This window comes from Macrobrachium nipponense, chromosome 2 (assembly GCF_015104395.2).
Source record: "Macrobrachium nipponense isolate FS-2020 chromosome 2, ASM1510439v2, whole genome shotgun sequence".
NCBI classification, from domain to species: Eukaryota; Metazoa; Arthropoda; class Malacostraca; order Decapoda; family Palaemonidae; genus Macrobrachium; species Macrobrachium nipponense.
The window spans coordinates 155,851,961-155,875,423 of NC_087201.1; the positions used below are offsets into that span (position 1 = coordinate 155,851,961).

Below are 23,463 nucleotides of genomic sequence, written 5' to 3' on the forward strand. Positions count from 1 at the left end.
TCGGTGTTTTCGAAATGATAGATGAGTTGCCAGCCCTTAGGTCATTCAAATTACATGGTTACTTTGTAGTGTTGATGAGCAATAGCATAAATATAATGGTATAGGGGGAAAAACCAACTGGACTAGCGGATCTTGTTTCCACCGCACGTGAAGCCACCCGCCAAAAAAGTACTTTAATACGTCCTGAGTCTCCTGACACCGGAGATGGGCATCAGTCACGAGTTGTTGGTGGTGAGAGCAAAAGCTCGAGACCTCTACTCTCCTTTTGAAGTAAGTATTTTCTCCAAAGTTAGAAATTAAGGTCATATTTTAAGATTAAACGGAGGTTAATGAAAGTCTGGCTCTACGCAGTGCGCGTATACCCCATGACGCTTTCGAAATTTTTACTTACAACTCCGCTCCGAATATTTAGAAGATTGATGGCATCTCGATGTTTGCGGAGTCACTTGTGTCAATAAACTTCCCATTCCGTGTGATAAATCCACACACCACTTGCACCCATAGACACTGGGAACTACGATTTTTGGTAGAAGAAGAAGAAGAAGCGTGCAATAGATAATTATTTAAATAAATAGTTAAACAGCAGTATAAGGCCCTGAATTGCATAAATATTGTGCATATTCATGATTATTAATTTGAAAATATTCGTTGTTGAAAAAGTAACTAGATTCCTGAATCAAATATAAACAGTTGTATCAGTGTTGCCAATTGGTATGTGTTTACCCTCCAAACTGGTATAAGACTTACACAAAACTGGGGAAATAAGTGAAACAGTGTATCTATTTGTAGAATATATACATATTAGAGCAATTTTATCATTATTCCATTTCTATGACAACTAGAATTCATGGAAACAGTTTGTAAATGTATCGGCGTATGTGTGAAGCTCCACTAGATTGGCAACGATGAGTCATTTTGCTGTCTGCTCGTATCTACTTGAGAAATATCTGTAATTTTTGGGGGTTAATTTGGTCGTAAAAAAGGGATAATAGACATGGATTAAATACACATTTTGAAGTAACAAAGTAAAGTTAAACTAAATAATGAGTAAACAATTAAGGGAATAAAGCTTTGCACCTCATAAACCGTGGAGTTGTGTGCTGCCCGCCACTGTGTTTGTGGAGTGAGTGCTTAGGAACCAGTAACCGCAACGTAGTTCAAGTGCAGTTTGGAGTGACCAAAACATGTATAATTATAATCAAATCAGCACTGTCACTGTGGAGTTTCAGTTGTGATGGCAGTAAGGATAAAACCACCGATTAAAAGGTAAAAATGAATTTCAGTTCAAACCATGAGTCCATGACCCCGGGAATAAGAAGTTTCATACTTTCACTAATATAGGCAACAAAATGTTGTTTTATTGTGTTGATTACAACTGCAATCTTGAGTAAGATCAATAAACGTTACATATATTTACGCTAAGATTGTTCAAATGAGTGCTGGGAAGGCTGGGAATGATGTTGGGTCCCCTGTGCTTACGAACGGCACCTCAGGCGGCTGCTGCCATATTGGATTTCAAAACTGCCTTGAGAGCATATTTGTTCTGACACGTTATACAAACCATCGGTCCTTTACATAAGGAATTACTATTCAGCGCCAGCTGGACCGGTCGTAAGATTCACTAACAAGATAGTTCGGCAGTAACTGCTTGTCCGATGGTCGGGAGTCTCGCCCGACTGGAGGTAAATATATCACTTTGCTTGCGACCACCGTCTGGTAAAGACATGTGCTTGCCTCTCTGCCCGCCTCTGTCATGAGATTATCAAAGCTTTGGATTACTTATCAACCTGTTTCTCTTAGAATAGTGTGGAAGTGATTGTAAGTACTCTATTATTATTATTTTGTTCTTAGCTTATTTGTGGAAGTGCATCGCTGTGTATCATGCAGTTCCAGAATCGGAGAAGCCCCCTCACCCCCCCCATCCAACCGGAGAGTGTGCCCGTGTGATGTTTGTGTCTCTTGGTCGGAGGAGCAGTGGGGGTTGTACGAGAAGAGGAAGAAGCTGCGTAGAGCTGCCAAGGTGTTGTTGGAAAGCTCTCCCTCGACACCTTTGGTGACCGACACATCATCTTCTTTCCTCCCTCCTCCCTCCTCGTCAGCTCCCACGTATGGCTCTCTCCCCTTTCGGGGGATGTGTCCCTCTCCACCTCTTCGCTTGATTTGTGGAGTGCAGAGGAAGGAGGGCGACACCCTGACCTAGAGTTGTACTCGGGGTTTTCTGTCTGCTCAGGGTGGGATCCTTCCCCCTCTGAGCAAACAGGAACCCCCCATTAACCCGACTGTTGCTTCCTCAGGTGTGTCTGCCTCTGAGCCTTCCGGGCACTCCGAGTATGCAGCGGCTTATTCACCATCTGGCTGCAGCCCCAATAACTCACGGGGTGGAGATGAGTATGACTATGACCGTCTCGACACCAGGTTATGCTGCTTCACCACACTTGGTGACTATGGTCACCCCTTCGGCTGTGGTACAAGCTCCGCTGTCATACGTGCCCCAGAGGGAGATGGTTCTTCCTCCACCTGGTTTTGCTGTCCTCGCTCCGCCCCCTGACTTTGAGTGCCCGAAAAGCTCCCCTTCGGATCACCATACCTGCTGCTTCTGTTCCTGCCCATGGAAGTGCTGCCGCTCCCGCAGGTCCTTCCGGACAGGCGGAGTTGGGCCCTGTTGCCACCACAACTGCCCCAGCTCCAGCCTGGATGAGAGACCTGTCTGCTGTCCTGAGAAAGCTGGCGAAAAAGAATTCCAAGAAGAAGAGGAAGGTGTCACCAAGAAGAAGAGGAAGGTGTCATCGTCTTCGTCTTCATCTTCGTTGTCGTCTTCTGCTGCCTCTTCCCCTTCAACTTCCAAGGCCTCCCAGCCGAGGAAGAAGAAGGTGGCCTCCTCCCCCCAGAAGTCTCGCTCAGAGACTTCTATTGGTCTGTCTCGCTCTGGTGGGACAGATGGGTCTTCCGCTGGTCCTCCCGTTCCTCCGGGAATGGGGGCTGTCTCTCCTTCCTCAGGAAATGGGGACCATGGAGGGACCAGCTACCGCTGATACATTTGCTCCCGGCTCCAGAGGTTCCACCTCCGAACTGGGAACCGTCTTGGCCACTCACTCGCGAGCATCATCGAGTGTACGGTCACCTACCGGTGATCGTGCAGCCAGGAACCAGACGACGACTGAGAACGCTCACCGTCAGGAATGAGGCATGGGGCAGAAGGGTGGTAAGAGTCGCTCAGGTGACTCTCGCCAGACTGGCGATCACTCGCACAGCGATTGTCTGGTTCCCAGGGTTGACGTGACAGTCCCACCAGACCGTCCACATGCCAAGGCTAGGAAGAGGTCCCCCTGGTCACCAGGAACAGCCTCGGCTGCTTCTGGTACTGTGGTGCGTCGTGAGGATGATGCCCGCTCTCACCACGTAAGTGAACATTACTAGTCACCCGACCGTCGCTTCCACCGGGATTGGACGGCTTGCACGACTGGTAGTAGCTCCCCTGACGCATGAGACTGACACTACCGTCCTCGGTCCAGTGCTTTACCGAATGGAGACCACTGGTCCAGACCTGCAGCTCAATCGCCACCGTAGGTTGGCAATCGCCTGCAGTCCTCCCAGCCTGCCAGTTCTGCTGGTAGGCAGGGTAGGAGCGTCAGGTCTTCCTCACTTGTCCCTTCAACCTCGTCGGGCTACACCGGGAGGAGCGGGGCGAACAGGAGTAACCATGAGGAGTGCGCTCCTTATGGTCTGGCCATGAGAGCCTACAAGCCTGGCTCGGCCCTAGGACCAAGCAGATCGTACGCTCAAGTGGTTGGAGGAGACCACGTGGGTCTGGCGAGGTTCTTCCTCTTGAAGGATAGTGTCTCGGTAGGTGATCGGCCTGGATGGATCTGACAGTCCATTGCCTTAGGACACGGTCACCCCCGAGATACAGAGGTCATTGCGCTGATTCGTCAGCACAACGACCTTGGGGAAGGATTGGTTGTTGCTCCCTCTGACCCTCCATCAAGGTTGGAGTCGTTCTGGGGTCCTAAGAAGGAACCCAGAGCGACAGTGGGACTACCCCAGTCTTCCTTGGCTGACCGTGTGTTGGACCAGGTGAATGCCCATGTCTCCGGACAGGAGGACTCACTCGAGCAGGTCGGACAAGCTGCTTCCCCCTCCTCTGCCTTGTCAGCGGCGCTTCTACCTGCCTTCGGTAGACCCATTGCTGACCAAGCAGGTTGACCCGGAGATAGCTCTTCTAACTCCGGGAGTGCCTTTCATCATCTGCTGTTTGAAAACCTCTGGTTCTCACAGCAAAAGGCATTGGCCCTGGAATCCACTGCTATCGCAACTTTCCAGGCCGTCTCCTGGCTGGATCTGTGGTCCCTCACAGTATCCAGAGTCGCAGCTTCCTCGGGACCTATATTCCCTGAGGAAGACTCTGCGTTCGGGAGACTCTGCCAGTCTGGAGGTAGGGCCATCTCCTACCTCACCCACCAGACGGCCAGCCTGTGGGCCAACCTGGTTATGAGGAGACGAGACTCAGTCCTGACTCACGTAACCAGAGCAGCCAGTCGAGAGGTGACATTGGGTCTACACAACAGACCGTTGCTGGGTTCCTCCTCTCTCTTCCCCAGAGGAATGGTGGACGCTGCAGTAGAAAAGCGGAGAGCTGAAGACAGTGACCGCTTAGTACACCAGGCAGTTACGAAGACTTCTGGGCAGTCTTGTTCAACTGTGGCCAAGCCTTGGAGCTTGGCTAACGCTTCCTCTGCTCCTAAGACATCAGCACTGTCGAGGGTAGGAAGGCCTTCCTCTTTTGCTTCGAGAAGTGAGCGTCAGCCCTCCTCTCAAGCCTCCTTCTCTCGGGGAAAAGGGACAAAGCAGAAGGGGGAGAGAGGGAAATGCTAGGGACGGCATTCCCCCTCAACTGCTGCCGGAAGTTGGGAGGGTGCCTGGCAAGTCATTGGGCAACTTGGCAGCACTACGGAGCTGAGACCTGGGTAGCGGATGTCCTTCGGGAGGGATACCTATTGCCCTTCGAGTCGAGGCCACCCCTCACCTCGCACCCAGTCCACCTTCAGACGTACATCCCCAGTTCTGCCAGGGACGTAGCACTGATTCAAGAAGTAAAGACCATGCTGAACAAAGGAGCTCTGGAGATCGTGCGAGATCAGTCACTGGGTTTCTACAGCCAACTTTTCCTGGTGGAGAAGTCTAGGGGGGGGCTGGAGACTGGTGATAGATCTCTCTTCCTTGAACCGTTTAGTTCACCAGACTTGGTTCACGATGGAAACAACATGCTCAGTGCTCGACTCCATCAGGGAGAACGATTTCTTGCTTTTGGTGGACCTGAAGGATGCGTATTTTCAAATACCCATCCACCAGTCCTCTAGGAAGTACTTCTGTTTTATCCTCGATGGGACGTTGTACCAATTCAGGGCACTTTGTTTCAGTCTCTCAACTGCCCTACAGGTGTTCACGCGAGTGTTCACTCTGGTGTTGGCTTGGGCCCATTCGGTCAGGGTACGTCTGATGAGGTATCTCGATGATTGGCTGGTCCTGGCGAGCTCCCGCTCGCAGTTGCTACACAACAGAGATCGACTCCTTGACTTATGCCCCGGTCTGGGGATCGTGGTAAATGTTGAGAAGTCAGATCTCGAACCCAAGCAGAGGATATAGTACCTGGGCATGCTAATCGATACGGTAGCAGCACGAGTCTTCCCCGCAGACTCGCGGATCAGCAGGTTCAGGGAGGCAGCCAGATGGTTCCTGTCACGACAGGAACAGTCAGCTCAGCAGTGGCAAGTCGTGATCGGTCACCTGTCGTCACTAGAGAAGTTAGTCTCTCATGGTTGTCTTCACCTGCGGTCTCTTCAGTGGAGACTAAAGGAGTGCTGGTCACAGGCACAGGATCCACAATCCTTCCTGGGTCCTCTCACGGAGGAAGTAAGGGAGGACCTGGCCTGGTGGCTAGATGACAGGAACCTCTTAATAGGAGTGCCCCTGCGCACTCCCCCTCCGGAGATGCTTCTGTTCTCAGATGCATCGACCGAGGGTTGGGGTGCACACCTGGAAGAGTTGCTGGTTGCAGGAGTGTGGAACCATCACGACAGGCACCCTCACATCAACTTCCTGAAACTCAAGGCTGCATTTCTCGCACTCCAAAAGTTCCGGGAACGACTGATGGGACACTCAGTGGTATTGATGAGCGACAACACCACAGTAGTGGCATACGTCAACGAACAGGGGGCCCTAGTGTCCCTCCGGTTGCACCAGTTGATGATGCGGATGCACCAGTGGGCCGTAGCTCACTTGGTAGAGCTGTCAGCCAGATACATTCCAGGCAAGAGGAATCTAGTGGCAGACATGCTCAGCCGCCAGAATCAGGTGATTGGGACAGAATAGTAGTACCTTCACCCAGACGTGGCGGAAAGGCTCTTCGACCTGTGGGGCGTCCAGTAGTGGATCTGTTCGCCACCCAGCACAACAGGTTTTCTTCTAAGTTGTGCCAGACCCATGGGCAGCTGCAGAGGACGCATTCCAACACCCGTGGGACAACCTCGTAGTCAACGCCTTTCCCCCATTCTGCCTGATTTGCAAGGTGATCAGCAGGGCGCTGGTCACCAGCAATCTTCGGATGATTCTGGTGAAGGCCATTTGGTATCCGGACCTGCTGGCTCTTCTCTTGGAGGCCCCGAGAGAGATTCCTCCATGGCACAACCTGCTGTGTTAACTGCATGTAGAACGGTACCACCAGGCAGTACATTCCCTGTGTCTTCACTGCTGGTGGTTATCCACCATCTCTTGTGAGCGAGAGGCTTTTCTTGCCGAGCAGCAACAGAGATGGCTGGATACCTCAGACAGTCCTCTGCAGCAGTATACCAGGGAAAGTTGTTTGTCTTCTGTGGTTGGTGTCATAGACGGGGTCTCTCTCCACTTAGAGCCACTATTCAGCACGTATCGGATTTCCTCATCTTTCTTCGCCGAAAGAAGCTCCTCTCTGTCTCCGCAGTCAAAGGATACAGAACCGCCCTGGCCCTAGTCCTTAAGCTGCGAGGAGTTGATATTTCCTCTCCATGGAAATAGCTTTCCTAATGAGGAGCTTCGAGAGGTCTTGCCCACCCAGGAAACTCAGGCCCCCGGGTTGGGATGTGACTCGTCTGAAGGAGTTTGACTCGTAGACCCTACAAGCCTCTCCGGGAGTAGTCAGACGGGGATCTGACCCTCAAGACTATCTTTCTGCTGGACCTGGCATTGGCGAAGAGAGTAGGAGAGCTTCACGGTCTTTCCTTCGATGTTAAACTCTCCTGGACATCGTAGCGAAGACTCAGAACCCTTCGGCCCCTGACGCCAGGTTTGAGTCCTTCACGATCCCCTCCCTAGAGGACTTCACCGGTAATGATGCGGAAGAGATGCTGCTTTGTCCTGTGAGGGTACTACGGTGCTATCTAAAGAAAACTCGACACCTCAGGCCCGAGTGTCGACGCCTCTTCGTTAGCACCAGGGTGACCAAGAAAGAAGTGTCCAAGAACACTGTTCTTTCTAGCTTCGTGAGGTAATCAGGAAAGCGTACAATTCAGACAGGAGTGCCGACACCAGTACCTTTCGTCCGAGAGCCCACAAAGTTAGAGGCATTGGTCCAATCCTTGCATTCTGCAAGAACTTGTCCGTCGCACAGGTGCTGAAGGCAGGGGTGTGGTCCAACCAGACCAGCTTAACCTCCTTCTATCTTTGGTTATTGCATTTAGGTCCTTGGACACTTTTTCCTTGGGACCCGTGGGGGCTGCTCAACAAGTTGTGTAGCTTACCCAGCTCCTTTACTGGACAAGGTAGCATCTTGTCCTTGTGATATCGCATGAATGGAGAGTGAATGAGTGTGACTGGCTCCTCTTCCTCCTCTTTTCTTCCCTCTCCCTGCGGGCAGAGGGTAGCAGTCATCACAACACTGGACAGGATGACAATGCAGTTAAGCTAGGTAACTGAGCTCCATTCTGTCCCTTTCATTAGAGATAGAAGCGTTTATCCGTCCCTTCCCTAGCAAGGGGGGAAGCGGACACCAGTAAGAAACAAACCCAATACACTATATTTGGCTTTTTACTTAGGACTTTAGTTCTTGCTTGCTATTCATAAGAGGTACACTTGCCTCCCTCTTATGAATTGGTCCAGAGGTTTAACCACTGATCTTCCAGTGCACACTCTGATCAGTTGGACCGAGGTAGGGTTCCCCCTTTGCTCTTACAACCAGGGAGGGAACCCAGGTTGGGCGAACACCAGTCTGTTCACAAGACTCAGATTCTTCCCACCAATAAGTGAGTCTTCCTTCTATAAAGGACCGTTGGTTTGTATAACTTGTCGGAACAAATCACAATTTTTGAAAGCAAATTGTATTTTTCCTAACTATACAAACCTTAGGTCCTTTACATATAGTCCCACCTTATGCCACCCCTCACTCTGTTCCTGGGCCTAAAGCAAAGTAATATGTTTACCTCCAGTTGGGCGGGACTCCCGACCATCGGACAAGCAGTTACTGCCGAACTACCTTGTTAGTAAATCTTGCGACCGGTCCTGCTGGCGCTGAATAGTAATTCCATATGTAAAGGACCAACACGAAATGAAAAAAAATATGACTTAAAGTAATAAGGATACTTCCTCTCACATCCAAGAGCACCGCTCTCCGAAATGAGAGGAGATCCCTTAAACACCTTCTATCTTCGTCCAATAGGTAGCAAAAGGAGGAAGGAAAAGAGGAATTACCAGAAGAAACAAAGGACAAACCTCCGATGTTCGCCTCATTTTTCCAAAGCATAATCATAAATTTCGGATGAATACATGTCTCGTCCTAACGTTAAAAGGGCGAAAATATGTACGTACAGGCAGTCCCCGGGTTACGACAGGTTCGGCTTATGACGTTCCGAGGTTAAGACGCTTTTCAATTATATTCATCAGACATTATTTCCAGGGTTATGACGCCTACAACGCTGATCTGGCACAAGAAATATGACACCAGAAATGCAAAATAATAATTATTTGAAGGGTTTTTTTTATGAAAAATACAATAAGAATGCAGTTTACATAGTTTTTATTGCACCCAAAGCATTAAAAGTAAGGTTTTCTTAGGATTTTTGATGATGTTCTGGCTTACGACGAGTTTCGGGTTACAACGCATCTCAAGAACGGAGCAAGGGATGTCCGAGCAATAGAGCCTTAGCCTGAGCAAGAAGTGTTCGGAATCTCGCTCAAGAAGTGTTTGGGATCTCGCTCAAAAGAGAAAACCCTTGGAGAACCAAGTGTGACTTGACAAAAGGTGATCCAAGTAGCTCAATCTAGTTAAAATGAATACTAATGAGTTTACATCTCCCAACCTCATTAAAGGGGAGTGGAGAAGTTGCATCATAAAGGGCAATGCTCTAAGACTGGATGCTTGATTATGCAGCTCAACTGGCCCAAGATGCCAGATCCTTCTCAGATCTTACCTTATCATTCACACTAGACATAAATATCTTGCCTGTGTCAATACCAAGTCCCTAAGCTAGGGAATCGAAACAGTCAGCGATTTGCTGGCTAGAACTCTGACCAAAAGACCCCTTCTACATTAGTTAAAGAAGATACCCCACTTTCCTGTATATGTTAGAGGAGGATAATTGCAGGTAGCCAATACTGACATCTCCAGCACAGTCCAGCAAGAAAAGCCTCCTCTCTTGCAGAAGCTACTGGATAACCTCCAAGCATGTAGCTAGCTGAAGGGACTGTATCACAAGATGATGCCTCAGCACATGTAGCTGACAAAGAAGAGTGGGCCACAGGAGAATCACTTAGGGTGCCTCAACCGAGACAACCAGCAAATCTGGAAACCAATCACCTTAGAATTGGGGCAGTTTAACCAACATTCAATTGATCACAAGCAGATCAGATGTAACAGCAGAAAACATACAACTCCAGAATGTCCCAGTGACGTTGGAAGGGATCTTTCATCACCTGGGATATGGAATTGAAGAGCAGATCATTAGGAGCTTCCTGTAGAATTATTCAGTGTGGATGTTGATAACAAATAGCTTCAGAGGGTAAGCTGTAATTCCTCCACTCTTCCTTTTAACAGCGGTAGCACATGGTACTCTGATCATTTCCTTACTCGAGTGAGGCATTAGACTCCCTCACTCAGGCCAAGGCCCTAATAGTATTCCAGCATCCCTGTGCCACACTGAGTAGGAACTTACTTGAATCACTACTTCCCTGTACTCAATAATCTGGCTGGGATCGTGCCATTGGAATCATTACTTCCCTGTATTCAATAATCTGGCTGGGATCTTGTCATTTCTGAGTGGGTTTTAGCTTACATTTAGTTTGACAGATGATGACCTACCACTTAAAAATTAGTTTCCAACTTACAAGGCAATGATTTGTATTCATTTAGGAACAAATAAACTTTATGTATTTTTTCTGGGTATTGTACCAATTTTCTCTCTTATTTTGTGTGTATTTCATTGCATTGTATGTCTTGATGTGTAATTTTACTTTTGTCCCCCAAAAAGTTCAATACCAAGAACTTACTTTAAAGCAATTTTTGATGTTCGTACATGGGAAAATTTAAAGATACAGTTTGGAAGCCTTCATTGGCATCACTTGAACAATTTCTGTAAAACTGCAGATGTAGCACATGATCTTAGGAGTTAAGATGTGTGGATAATGCTCTTTAAATAAAAGGCTTAAGTTTAAACAAGGAACTGTTTGTTGACAGGCAGCAGTAATTACTATCTTAGGGAAATTCATTTCAAAAAGTAACAAAATCATGCATCACAGATCTTCATCAGTGACCAAGGGTACTTTGGGTACTAGTTCATTTCAATTCTTTAATCTCATTTCACTTAATACCAATGGTTCTCATGCTTGATACATGCATCTCTCTGGATTGTGTCTACTTACCAAAGTTAGATGGCCTTATTACAAAAATTCTATTGATACACTTTTTCTTGAAATATTGAAAACTTGATGCTTTGAAAATCAAGACCTTCAATAAAACTTCCTGATATATTTTCTGAAATATGTAACCTGTCTGATATGATTCTTTAACCTTATTCAGAATAAATATTTTGTCATTTTAATTACTAATGTCACAAAATTCTGAGAACGTAATAATAAACACTGTGCATCACTAATGTCACAAAATTTTGAGATGGTAATAATAAATACTGTACATCAAATGACAAGAGAAAAAATGATAATAATAATCAATTACAATATAACTATATATTTCAATATCACAATCACAGTACATTGCAAATTGAAGTGAATACAAAACATACAATAGTCATAACTATACAATTACATGGACGGTGAAAGAGCAACTTAAAAGCTATACATTCAAGGAATGCTTCACACCTCAATATACTGAACAGTATTATGAGTCTACTTTTTGGAATGTATTGTCCTTATTTTTTTTATAAACCTTAAAACTTCACAAATATACTATCTTACAATTATTGGTATAAAATCTCACATAAACCTCTGAACAAAATATACAGTAAGTAAACAATAAACAATTATTAAATAGTTCATAAATAACCATTTACTAAATATGAGAGAAATTTGTATTCAAAGCTTCACTTCAGCCCCAGTCTGAGAATCAGCCTTTTATCAAAAATTATTTGAGACGATGTTTATAACTTTTGGCACAAAATGCAATGGGATAATCTTTAGAATTCAACACAGCTTTTAATGTCAAAACTATCAAATGATGTGATTTAAGCTCAAATGAAAGCAACAAAGGGAACTAAAGCAAAAACTACCATTGACATTTAAGCATTCTCTTAAGTAAGCAGTGGAAAGCATAAGTCTGAATATTTGTGAAAGCCATGCATGATGCATCATATATGTCATATGTCCGGTTGGATATCTCAATTATGTATCAAGAAAAATACTACATAGTATAATCTTTCCATAACAGCCACTACATTTAGTAGGTTACTATTTATGAAATAGTAACTTATTTCATGTAAGATTAAAAAATAAAAAAACCTGAAAGATAATGCAAATGATACATAGGCATTGTTTCTATTGATGTTAATAGTGTGGCCAAAAGGAAATGTAAAAAGCAAAATAGAAATGAGAGTAACAAATCTGATGAGTTTCCATGTGATCAACTTAAATGGACCAAGTTCAGTAAGAGTAAATAGTTTTTATTAAATAGGATGCATTTATCAACTTTTCAACAAACTTTTATGATACGTACTTACCTTTACAAGGCATGAATTATATTAAATCTCTTTTGCTTTAAAAATCTAGTACAAAATATTTATTGCACATAATTATACTTTTCTCAAATGAGCATGAAATTTATCATTATACCTTACCTGAAGAATATGAATAAATACTACCTTGAATACATCTAATGATAGGTCTTTAACTGATACTTTAAATTTCCTTTTTCATGAGAAAATGAGCGAAGAAATATTAGCAATATTAATTTTGGCTTTCTAAAGATCACTCCTCAGTATGTTAACATGATTAATAAAGACTTGCATTCAAATTATTCTTGAATTCTTAAAGAATGTTGCTGTGGTTCTGGTAAAATAACCTTTCCGCTCAATTTTCCTGGGGTAAATGTTGCTTGGTAACTGAAATTCTAAATTTGTGGCTCCTGATATTGGTAAGATTTTGACTTCAGTTATACGGGTATGTCTCTCCTGTTATAAAACTTCTAAACCCAGTCTAGAAGTTTAAGTCGAGAGGGTATTTACTCAAGCCATTCTTAGCTAATTCTCCTGTAGATACTTGGTGCTAGGGATCATTGCACTTTCCTTATACTGAGAGGAATTCCATTATTATAAACTTGGTTTCCAGTTAAAAAAAGAAAGGAAAAAAAAACTTTGGTCTGTAATTTGCCTCCATTCTTCTGTCTTGATGGATTTATATCATGGTCCCCTACATGCTCTCCTAGTGAGAAGGCAGCAATCTACAGCCAAGATTTCTTATTTTATCCAGCTACCTCTACTTTCAGAATTCCTTGATAGATAACCACCTACTTTACTTTTCGGTTCATTACTGCTCCCAATGTATTCTACTTTTCTTCGATTCCTTGCCATCACCAATATTCTCTGTTTGTAAGGTAAGGTTCTTGCTTACTGAAAGGCTAGTAAGGTTTCTGTTCCAGATAATTCCACAAGGGATTTCCATAAAAAATGGGCCATTTTTGCAGTTTTTATGTATTTATTTTTAAATAATTGAATTCTACAGTTTTCTTTCCTCATGTAAATTGCACTATAAATCTTTCAACTGTCATACCAATTTAATTTCTGTTGTTACTAATATATTTAAAATATTATTCAAACTCATTCTCTTAAACAATACATGTCGGCTCTCACCTTATTGATCACAATTATGGGCTCTTGTTCACTATGTTTGGTCATGTTTTTCGTATGATTTTATAGAGAAGACATTTCTTTCAATCTGGACAAAAAATACTGAGAGTTTGTCAGCCAAGCTTCCTGCATATGGCTGTGCTTAGTTCTTCTGTAAATTTTAAAATTTAAATTGCTCTTCTGTAAACTTATTTTCAACTTTTAATTGTTCTTCTGTAAACTTATTTTTAAATTTTAATTTACCTACATTTTACTGTTGGTGACTAACATTTGGATTCTTTACAGTCGCTAGTCAGGATTTGTTCTCTCGTCTAAAGAACTTTTTTCCCCCTCCTTTTTTTTCAGTGACCATCTCCAGTCAATCTTTTGTCATATTTTTTAAATATTTACGTATTTTTCTTCTACTTAAACAGTTGAAGCTTTCTCCTTTGAATACTTTGGGTGTTCATGTTACTCCACACACTTATTTTAGAGAGTTCATATAGTTCCATTTGCTAAACCCACCCGTAAAAAGTCAGGTGTTCTGCATGTTCCTCTTTGGAATATATTGATTTTAAATTGGAGTGCTTCATCTTTTCTCCTCCTCCTTGATAGTTGAATTTGCAGAAATTCACTGAAGCAATGATCCAGTTCTACAACTGTGTATCTTATCTAAGGTGCCATGTCTTTCACTTTTCCATTAGGCCTATGGAGAGATTTGATATATTTTTTAAGCAGCCTGTTTCATCCATCACACTAATTTTTCAGTTTACTCTGGAAATCTGTAATCCATTGATCATAGCCATATTGACTTTTTTCCATCCACTCTTCCTGCTTATTTGTTCCTTGACTTTTTTCCATCCACTCTTCCTGCTTGCTTGTTCCCTGATTGTTTTCCATCTACTCTTCCTACTTGCATTCTTTGTCATACATATCTGTTGTTTCCTTTATGGTTAAGGTCTACCCTCCTCCATTGTTAAAAGGGCTTTTAACTTCCAGCCTCACTGGCCATTGCACTTAAAAATCAATATATTTACTCTTTAAGTATTGGTGCCACTGTGTTTAATGCAAGCCTCTAGATAAATTTTAAGTATTGGTGCCACTGTGTTTAATGCAAGCCTCTAGATAAATTATGGGTAAGAATTAACCCACGAATATGAACTTGGCTTAGCCGAAAGGTTAGTCACTGCAAATACACAAAGGTGGTGTTTGAAAGTTAATATACATACAGTCAATTAGTTATACTGCCCAACAGTACAACACAAAACTGATGTCTATTATCAAATGCATTCCTGAATAATGTAAGCTTTGGCTGAGATAATTTCTAGTCTATTTGTGACAGCTATTATCACAAACTAGAGTAGCAAAAAATCATCACATCTCATTTTCACTCCAAGATGTTTTTCATCTCATTTTCACCTATAAGATGTTTTTCCATTTAAACATCTTAAAATTCCCTTGAAAATTGGGGCTTCTGTAATGTCTAATATTCTTTTTACATATTTAGTACATCTCTACTGCCTAAGTTTTTCAATATGAAATATTGCAGCTTTACAGCTCTGAGTTTTATTTCATCTTAAAAATGTTAAAAGATTCCAAATACAAATACTTCATGAAACACTGTCAAGGGCCTTTGAAGGGTAAAATTCTTCAGTCAAGAAGAACACAGTAGGAAACTATGAATATGCTGTATACAGTAAAGCCAAGAGCTAGCCTAATTAAAAGACAGATTGCTAGATGACTGTTGAATAACAATAACAGTTTATGTTGTTTGCTTTATATGAATTTTAAAATTCATTATCTAACTTCATATCAGAGAAATCTTTTACTGTATACATGTTACAATATTCTAATCATCTTCCAATAGTAATTATTAAACAAATAATCTCTTTAGCTAGAGTTATACAATTCTTTAAATTAAAGAAACATAGAAAAGTAAAAAAAAAAGCTGTGTTCTGTCAAGCAAAACAATTAGTGGAACATTCATGGAATGACCTTGCCAATATGTAATACTCTTCTCACGACAAAAGACAAATTCTAACAACTTTTCACTTGAATACATACATCTTGTATTTCATGATGTTGGTATACTATCCCTGACCTGAAAAATTCCCCTATTCATAAAGTTTTCCTAGTAGCCGGATGCAGAGGATGCTGATGTCCAACTTGTGTGAGAACATACTAAATGAATTTATCTTTGATGAAAGGATCCGTAATTGGCAAAAGAGGTTGACCTCCTAGATATAAAGGTCTTGATTTTCTGTGTAAGTACAAGAAACAAACTTTGGTTTTATGCTAGTAGTCATAACCTACTGTATTAGATGATCATTACTGAAGCATTATTTATAAAGTACACTGATATTTAAATATTCATCAGTGCTAATACATAATCATAAAAAGTTGATGGCTCTAGTTCATGACTATATAAATCACAATTTGATTTTACAGCACTTCATGACACCTTTTATAACAGTGAGGTACTTACATATTGCAACATTACTTTGATTACCAGAAATAAACTTGCAAATAAGAAAAAATAAATAAGCAAAATAAACAATACATAATCCCACCACCATCGCTGACAAGCAATTTACTACGAAAAAGAAGCGAACTATTACTTTATTGTTGTAGAAAAAGTTATAATATTCACAAGATTGTCAGGCCAACATTAAATCTGAAGCAGTTCATTGTATATAAATAGTAAAACTTTCTATAAAATGAGAGAATCAAATTGCAAACTTGCTTAAGAAAAAGAAATCAGTGGACCCATGTTATGTATAAAAGATAGTCTTTGCTTGTGCTAAAGGTTCTCACAACAAGTTTTACAAATAGGATAGCAGCTAATAATACATAACCATTTATACTATTAAAAATCATGGGTTCTTGCAAAAACTAATGTTCAATCTGGAATGCTACAATAAAAACCATACCTATAGCTACTGCATATTTACAAGCTCTAAAAGGTGATAAACCTAAACCTTTGTGCTTAACCATACACAAAGAACAAGAATAACTATATACCTGGCCTGGCCTGTAATTACTTCATACAATATAGTACATGACTTGTTATTAACCTTTATGTACTGGGTAAACTGCAAATCATAACTCTCAGCCAGGTGAATTGTAATTCTCCCTTAACAATAATTTTTAATATCACAAAGAATAAGACATGACATATCAGTTCTGTAATTAACTTTTAAAATGAAGTTTTATGGTTTTATAGTTTCCTCATATATATAGATATATGGTATTGCAGGATTTGTCATTTCTGTATTGCAATACTCATATAGCAAATGTGAATCTATAAAATATACAGTATAGAACCCCATTAAATTATGAAAAATTAACTTTTGAATACAAACCTATTACATACATACTACTTGTAATTGGCCCTTTTGTTCAGCACAAAAGTGTCCCAGAGTTTCAGCCCCTCTTAAAGAAAAATAATGGTAGTCAGTTGGCAGTATACATATTGCAGATGTGGACAGATCCATGGGTTTAATACAACTATGAGAATCGGTATTCATGAAGTCTGATCTATGAAATGTGAGAAATGGTAGGGATGGGAGGTAGGAACTAACATATCTGTAAAACATTTATGAATAAAAAAAAATTAAACTAGTTTTATAACCCAATATTTAAAATCAGCCCAACTAATTTTTTGAGGAAATTACTGACTAGTAAAACCTACAGAATGGCTAATTGAGACCTTTAGAATCTACCTCATACTCCTTAAACATCATAACTCGTGTTTTTCAAAGACACAGGAAACTGTTTTCAGACAGAAACCTTGATGTGCAAGTCTAGAAGGCTTGTAATTTGTTTGCTCTTTAGAATGTCGGCTAATGTATCATTCTTGTTAGGGAATGCTGGAGTTGGGAGATTCATACTTCCACAGACTAGAGTGCAATTTATTAGATACAACATAAAGGTATAATTAAGTCTGGAGATTATGTTGTAAAGAATGCCAAACAAGGTAAGAATGGATGGTTAAGGTGATGGAGATCTGAATTTATAGATGGACATGTCCCTCAAAAAGGGTCCATCTGTCCCACTGCTAACATGTGCCTGTTGTGAATGCTAGGTCAACATCGAGATTGAAGTTTGCAGAAATAGCAAAAGGAATAACCTAACTCTTGAAGTAAAAGATCACAATAATGAATACCCAAGGACTTCACAACAGTGGTGATCATGCTATAAAGACAGACACAAATAATGACTCCTGTAGTAGCCCAAGACCCTGGGATCCATCCACACGCACAGTACGCGAGTGCAGTACATATTTATAATGGAGGGACTTTGGAAGAAAAAAAATGTCCATACTGATATTTATATGTAATTTTTTAAGTAATTTGTGTATTTCTTAAGTTTACAAGTCAAAGCTTTTTATGTAGGAATTGACCTCAGTGAGCTAGAAATGTTAAACTTGGTAAGAAAGTAAGTGGGTGATTGGGAGAACCCCTTACTCGTCTGCTATCATCAATCACTTTTTCCTATGGCATCAAGAACCATGTGGAGTAGCTAATGTGGGATTATGATGAAAAGCTCTGGTACATACACCTAAGTGAAATTCAAATTACTGTACTTGAAAAATTTGTGATTTATTCCTATGGGAATACAAACTTGCCATTCAAGTAGGAGGCTCACTCCTTAGGTTGGAGGATAATTGATCAACTTATTGGCAGACTGAATATCTACCCAGAAATGCAATGACTTGGTAACCTACTGTAATATCTGGTGTAGGGATGCAAGACTGAAGGGCCACAAGCCAGAATGAGATTTATCTAAACTGTTACTCTGGGAAAACTACAGAGAACCAAGCGATGGCCTATAGATAAGATTCCGATAATAGCTTTATCAATCCCTTCCCACAGAAAAGGAGAGAACAAAATGTACAGGACAGAGGAAGATGGAGAAGGCTGACTAGAAACAGTGACCCCATATAGAAATGGGAAAAGCTAAAGGCTAAGTAGAAGAAAAGAAGAGAGCATGGGGAGTCATACCTTATAAGCCAAAGCTCTAAAAAATTCTCAAAAGGGGGAGACCAAGAGATTCTCGAGTCTTTTGTCAGAAACTGCATTTGCCACAAACTCATGAACAAGAGTAAGAAGAATCCCAACCCTTTTAAAGGTAGCTAAGATACAAAAGCCCATGCAAATTGTCAATACAGCACAGGCTAACAGCACAAATCTTGGGAGAGTGGGATCATGAGTTGAGGCATCACCTGACGCCACTTTGCTCCTACTCAAATGGCTAAAGCTAATGAAGTGAGCAAGACTGTTCAAAGGTGTCAAGAGCACGGACAACTATACCACGGTAGAAGCAAGAACAAGGAAAGAATCCCAGACAGTTCTTGTGTCTTGGAAGTAAACTAGAAGAATACTGCTTAGCAATATGCTCAGAGAATCCTGTGTCAACCTCACAGCAGTTTCCCATACAAAGGTTAAGTGAATGTCTTCACTACTTCACATAGAAGGGGGAAGAGTTTGACAAAGAGAAACTAGTACTCACTTGCATTTCTTCAACTTACTCCCTCAATTAACTTTACTCTCCTCTGCCTGCTACAAATCCCCTCCCAACCACATACATAGCCTTGCAAAAACATCCAACTGATAAAAATCTGGAATGATTTTGTGACATACCAAAGGGACAATCATAAGTACGTAATAGGTTTGTTGTAAAACAATTATTTTTTATAAGTAGAAAAGCATTAATTCCTCCATGAAGACTCATACATTTTCTCAGGACAATTCTGATATAACTTTACTTGACCCACTAAACCAAGAGAATAGTAAAAAATAAATGCAGCAACATGATAAGTGAACCATGAGAAGAGTAAAAAAATAAATGTAGCAACATGATGGGTAAAATGAAGAGGTGCCTGGACTGTCAGTAAATAAAAAACATCTCTGTAGTAAAACACACAAATTTGTGAGTGCATAATCACATACATCTGTGCACAGCAGACATGGGCCCTTACAAAGAATATGATGAGATTCTGAAAAAGGCTTCTCACCTGGAGGATGAGAATGAAAAAGTAGCTGAGAGATTAGGTGCTCAGGTGCAAGGATACAAATCAGTGTAAGTGACAGGACGCTGACCAGTGGAAATGCTTACAAGATGAAAAAGATAAGGCATAGATGAAGATCTCGAGCCAATGGAGAAAGTGACCAGGATTCCTTGACAAGTACTACCAGGGTGACTTTATGGTCCCAGTGGTTTGGAGTAATAACTGATCTCTAAGCTATCTTCCATACTGCATTAACTTGTGAGGAAGCAAAAAAATCTTCTTGTGCAACATGAGGAGGCTGGCAGTTCCAAAAGGAATACATATTGTTATCATATAATTAGTTTAACCAGGCCAATGAGCTACAAATACAGTTCTCAAAGTTGGCTTAAAGGAATAGGTATTAAAAATCTATCTTCTGGAAATGAACTGCATTAAATTCAAGAAATAAAATTCTTATTCTATGCAAAGGGTGGTGGAACAGGCATCAAACAAAACTTCTACTAGGCCAGATGTGGTGGAGGCAGGAAATGAATGTTAATGTACAAAGTATGTGGGTCTTATTACTAGATATTTGGCCAAAGTTAAAGGGTTAATGCTCTATCCTAGTCCTCAAACATCTGAGCACTGTTTCCAAAGCTCAGAATGTGGTCATCTCATAGGTATGAAGTTTTTTAATGAAGCCTTCCCGGATAATGAATAGAATGTGACTAGTATATATTTTAAAAAACCATTAATTTCATACAAGAGCATTAATGCTTCCTAGACAGATGCTGTCACAGTAAAACTAACTACACATGAATTTTAAAGGCTTTACAAAAATATAAATAATATTATATAAATAAATAATGTGAAATATATTTTCAAGTCTACTTTAACTCTATCTCTCTTCCATCTATTTAATATTTTTCAAAGTAGACAAAAGAAAGCCTTGCTGAAACTTAGATTGGGACTTGGAAGTCTGGCACAAGCAACATACTGATTACTTGAATGTACTGTATTACTATTTTACTGATATATTTCCAAAGGGATGCTCTAAACTGATGACTGACCTATATCAGCAACTGCTTGAGAACAAAATATTTTCTTATGTTATTTTCTTATGTACACATGAAGTCAACTAGTAAAAAACGACATTTACAGTCATTTAAAATCTTGGCAGAAATGCCGATAGCTTATTTTGAGGATAATTCAAAACTTCCTGTGGAATGAAAGGGCTTTCACATTCCAGTTAAACATTTCATGGAAGATGAGAAGAAAGGTTTAATTATAATATACCTGCTTACTAAGCACAACTTGCATAAAGTAAGAAGAAGAAGAAAAAAAAAGGACTGACTCCATTATTTTGCAAACATTTCACACTGACATCGTGTTAAGTGAATCCTTTACCTGGCTAAATATTATGAAAAGGGCAAAGTTTAGTGTATGTATTGTAACTAAAAACATTACAAAATATGCCTAGTAAAATTAAGATAATTAATATCACAGTAGTTTTGTTTAATCTGCTTATAATATTTACCAAATCCATAGGTCCTTGTATTAGTTTTTTAACAAAACTTATACCTCCCTATAACCAGACATTTTTGTTTGACAATTCATTTTTGCAATAAACAAATTTTCAACTTCTCTGAACAGTGGACACAATCACCACTTGTATTTGTGGCAAAGGTGAACCAAACATTCCATTACCAACAGTGTTAACAACAATCCATTACCAAATGTTGAGACAGCTTATTAGTTAATTGAGAAGAAAATAGGTAATGCCTTAGTAAAGTCAATGAAGAGATTTGGGATGGAAGAAAACATGGTAGAAGAGCAAAAATTTGAATGTAGGTGAAGACAAGACACATTTAGGATAAATAAAATTATAAAGGCTATAACAACAGGACTACCATTCATGCAAAAATTACATTAACACAAGTAAAAAGTACACCTCTGAAAAACTGTCAACTTTGGATGTATAAGAAAATGATGGTTTATGCAATATGAAAAGAGTGATAGCTTTTATTATTTCAAGAATCTGAAGACTCAGAATTAGATCTCAGAACATTAGGCAGTTCAAAATGCTAATAATGAATTTTTTTTTTTTTAAATTGAATTCTCTCTGGGAAGAACTGCCAACTTAGTGACTTGTGCTTTGCTCAACATGTAAGTCCCATGGGCCAACCCTATTAGATTCTATAATTGTGACTACTATGTGGTCTGGTTAAACTGTTTTACAATAACAATATATGTACAGTTGCACTTCAGTCTTCACACTATCAAGCTGATCAGGGAACTGGGAACAGCTCACTGGAATAAATGAATGAATTACATTAATGGGGATTTAGGTACAAAATTTCTATAAAAATGATGTTTTGTTCTATTTCATTTGCATTATGAGAATACATGTACGTATCAATGAATGCAATGTCGCGCATAATTTCAAAATAAAGGCTACTACATGTGACATCACCCACTCTTTTATTCATTTACTTCCCATCTTTAATTCTTAAAACATAAAGCACAGGTATTAACACAAAATTTATATACTGTAGAATTGTTCATCTAAATATGAGGGGGATAGCGTGCAGACCCTAGTGGATAGGCCACCGGGGCTGGTACTGGCACAGGGTCTGCACCAGAGCTGGGCCAGAAGTGGCACGAGGACAGAACCAGCAGCCCGGATAGGTGGGCCGCTGGGACTGGTACACCAGGGGTCCGAAGAACCCTGGGTAGCGGTTGCACCTGTGTGGTCAGCAATAGGAGCAGCAGTATCACGGTACGTATCACTGCTAGCAAGAAACCATGTACAGTACATATACAATAAACCTCCTAGAATCGCTGAATTTTGTATGGAACCTACATATAAATTATTCGCGGGAAAACTCACCCTTTCTTGGATTTTTTCATAGAGCAATATTGTATTTTCATATTATTTTGGTGACTAAATACAGACTGTACTGTACATACATATACATTTTATGTTTAATGATTTACAGTACTAATTTTCAAATATTAATATAGAGTTTAATGAGAGTAAACAATATTAAATAATAAATATAATATTTCTCTATTTCTCCCTTCCTTTCTCAGTTCCCTCTCTCTTACTGAGATAAGAGAATTTTTATGCATATGTAATATGTATGTTTTATTTATTTTGTATGATAAATAAATGATTTACTAATTTTCAAATATTAATATTAATGTAAACACTGAAAAATATGAATTCATTAAAGAAAATATTGTGAATTATAGTAAGATTTTACTTCAATTCCTGATCTTTTGCTGTATCAGACTTAGGGGGGAGGGATGAAGGCATAACTGTCATCATAGAAAAAAAAAGGGGTGGAGGGGTTAGCACCTGGCCAAATCTAATTTAGATTATGTTCTTTGTACTTCCTCTCTCTCTCTCTCTCTCTCTCTCTCTGAGATAAGTTTAGATTTTAGATTTTTTTTGCATATGTAATATACATATAGGTATGTTTACTTGTGTTCACTGTAGTTTTATAGATAATCATGATGTTATTTGTTATTATTTTTTCAAATTTTCCATGCTATAATTACAACATTTATGCATTTCTATAGCAAATGTTGTAAAATTTTAAAAGAAAACATAATTCTCAGTTTGATCGGAAGCTTGGAGAGGTCGGGTTGTAATCTAACTGTTAATTCATCTGGACACATTGACTGCGAAGGATAGAAAATGTTGCCCACTTGGTGGTCAAATAAAATAGCTACTAAGGATACTGAAAAATCTCTCTCTCGAGCCAAATGATACTTTGAATGTGAAAGATGGATAGATAGATTGATAGACGAAAAGGGAGAGTGGCTCATTGAAAAATACTCTCTCTCTCTGTTCTTGACTGGAAGGGTTACAAGTATAAATGTACAAACATTATTTTTAAGAGTAAAATTTTTAAGATGACTTTGAAATGATATTAATAATATTAGTATTTCAAAGTTTAATAAGGTATAATACAAAAACAGTTAAGCTATTTGAACTTTCAAGATGGTATTTGAACTTTCAAGATGGGCAGTTATAAGCATTTTTAGATGGGAGTGTTGACTATTCGTGGGGGATTACACTATGCATCCCCAATAGTCTGCATAGGTGGCCTACCAGGACCAATACCAGTATCTTGGGGGTACCAAAGAACCCCAGGTAGCAATTGTACC

At 40.3% G+C, this 23,463-nt stretch overlaps 1 protein-coding gene across 3 annotated transcripts in view; it reads right to left on the reverse strand.

The window, feature by feature from the left end:
• Window positions 1–23,463, reverse strand: part of LOC135221059 (sulfhydryl oxidase 2-like) — a 92,509-nt gene that overhangs the window by 1,951 nt on the left and 67,095 nt on the right. The window contains exon 7 of one of the 3 annotated variants that reach the window (XM_064258803.1): window positions 11,194–15,558. The exons of 1 other annotated variant lie outside the window; for it this stretch is intronic. In XM_064258803.1, the coding sequence (XP_064114873.1) occupies window positions 15,480–15,558 (79 nt within the window). In that variant the 3' untranslated portion in view covers window positions 11,194–15,479. Of the gene's footprint in view, window positions 1–11,193; window positions 21,598–23,463 lie in introns of those variants that run through there. One more of the 3 variants, XM_064258804.1, reaches the window with a different exon arrangement.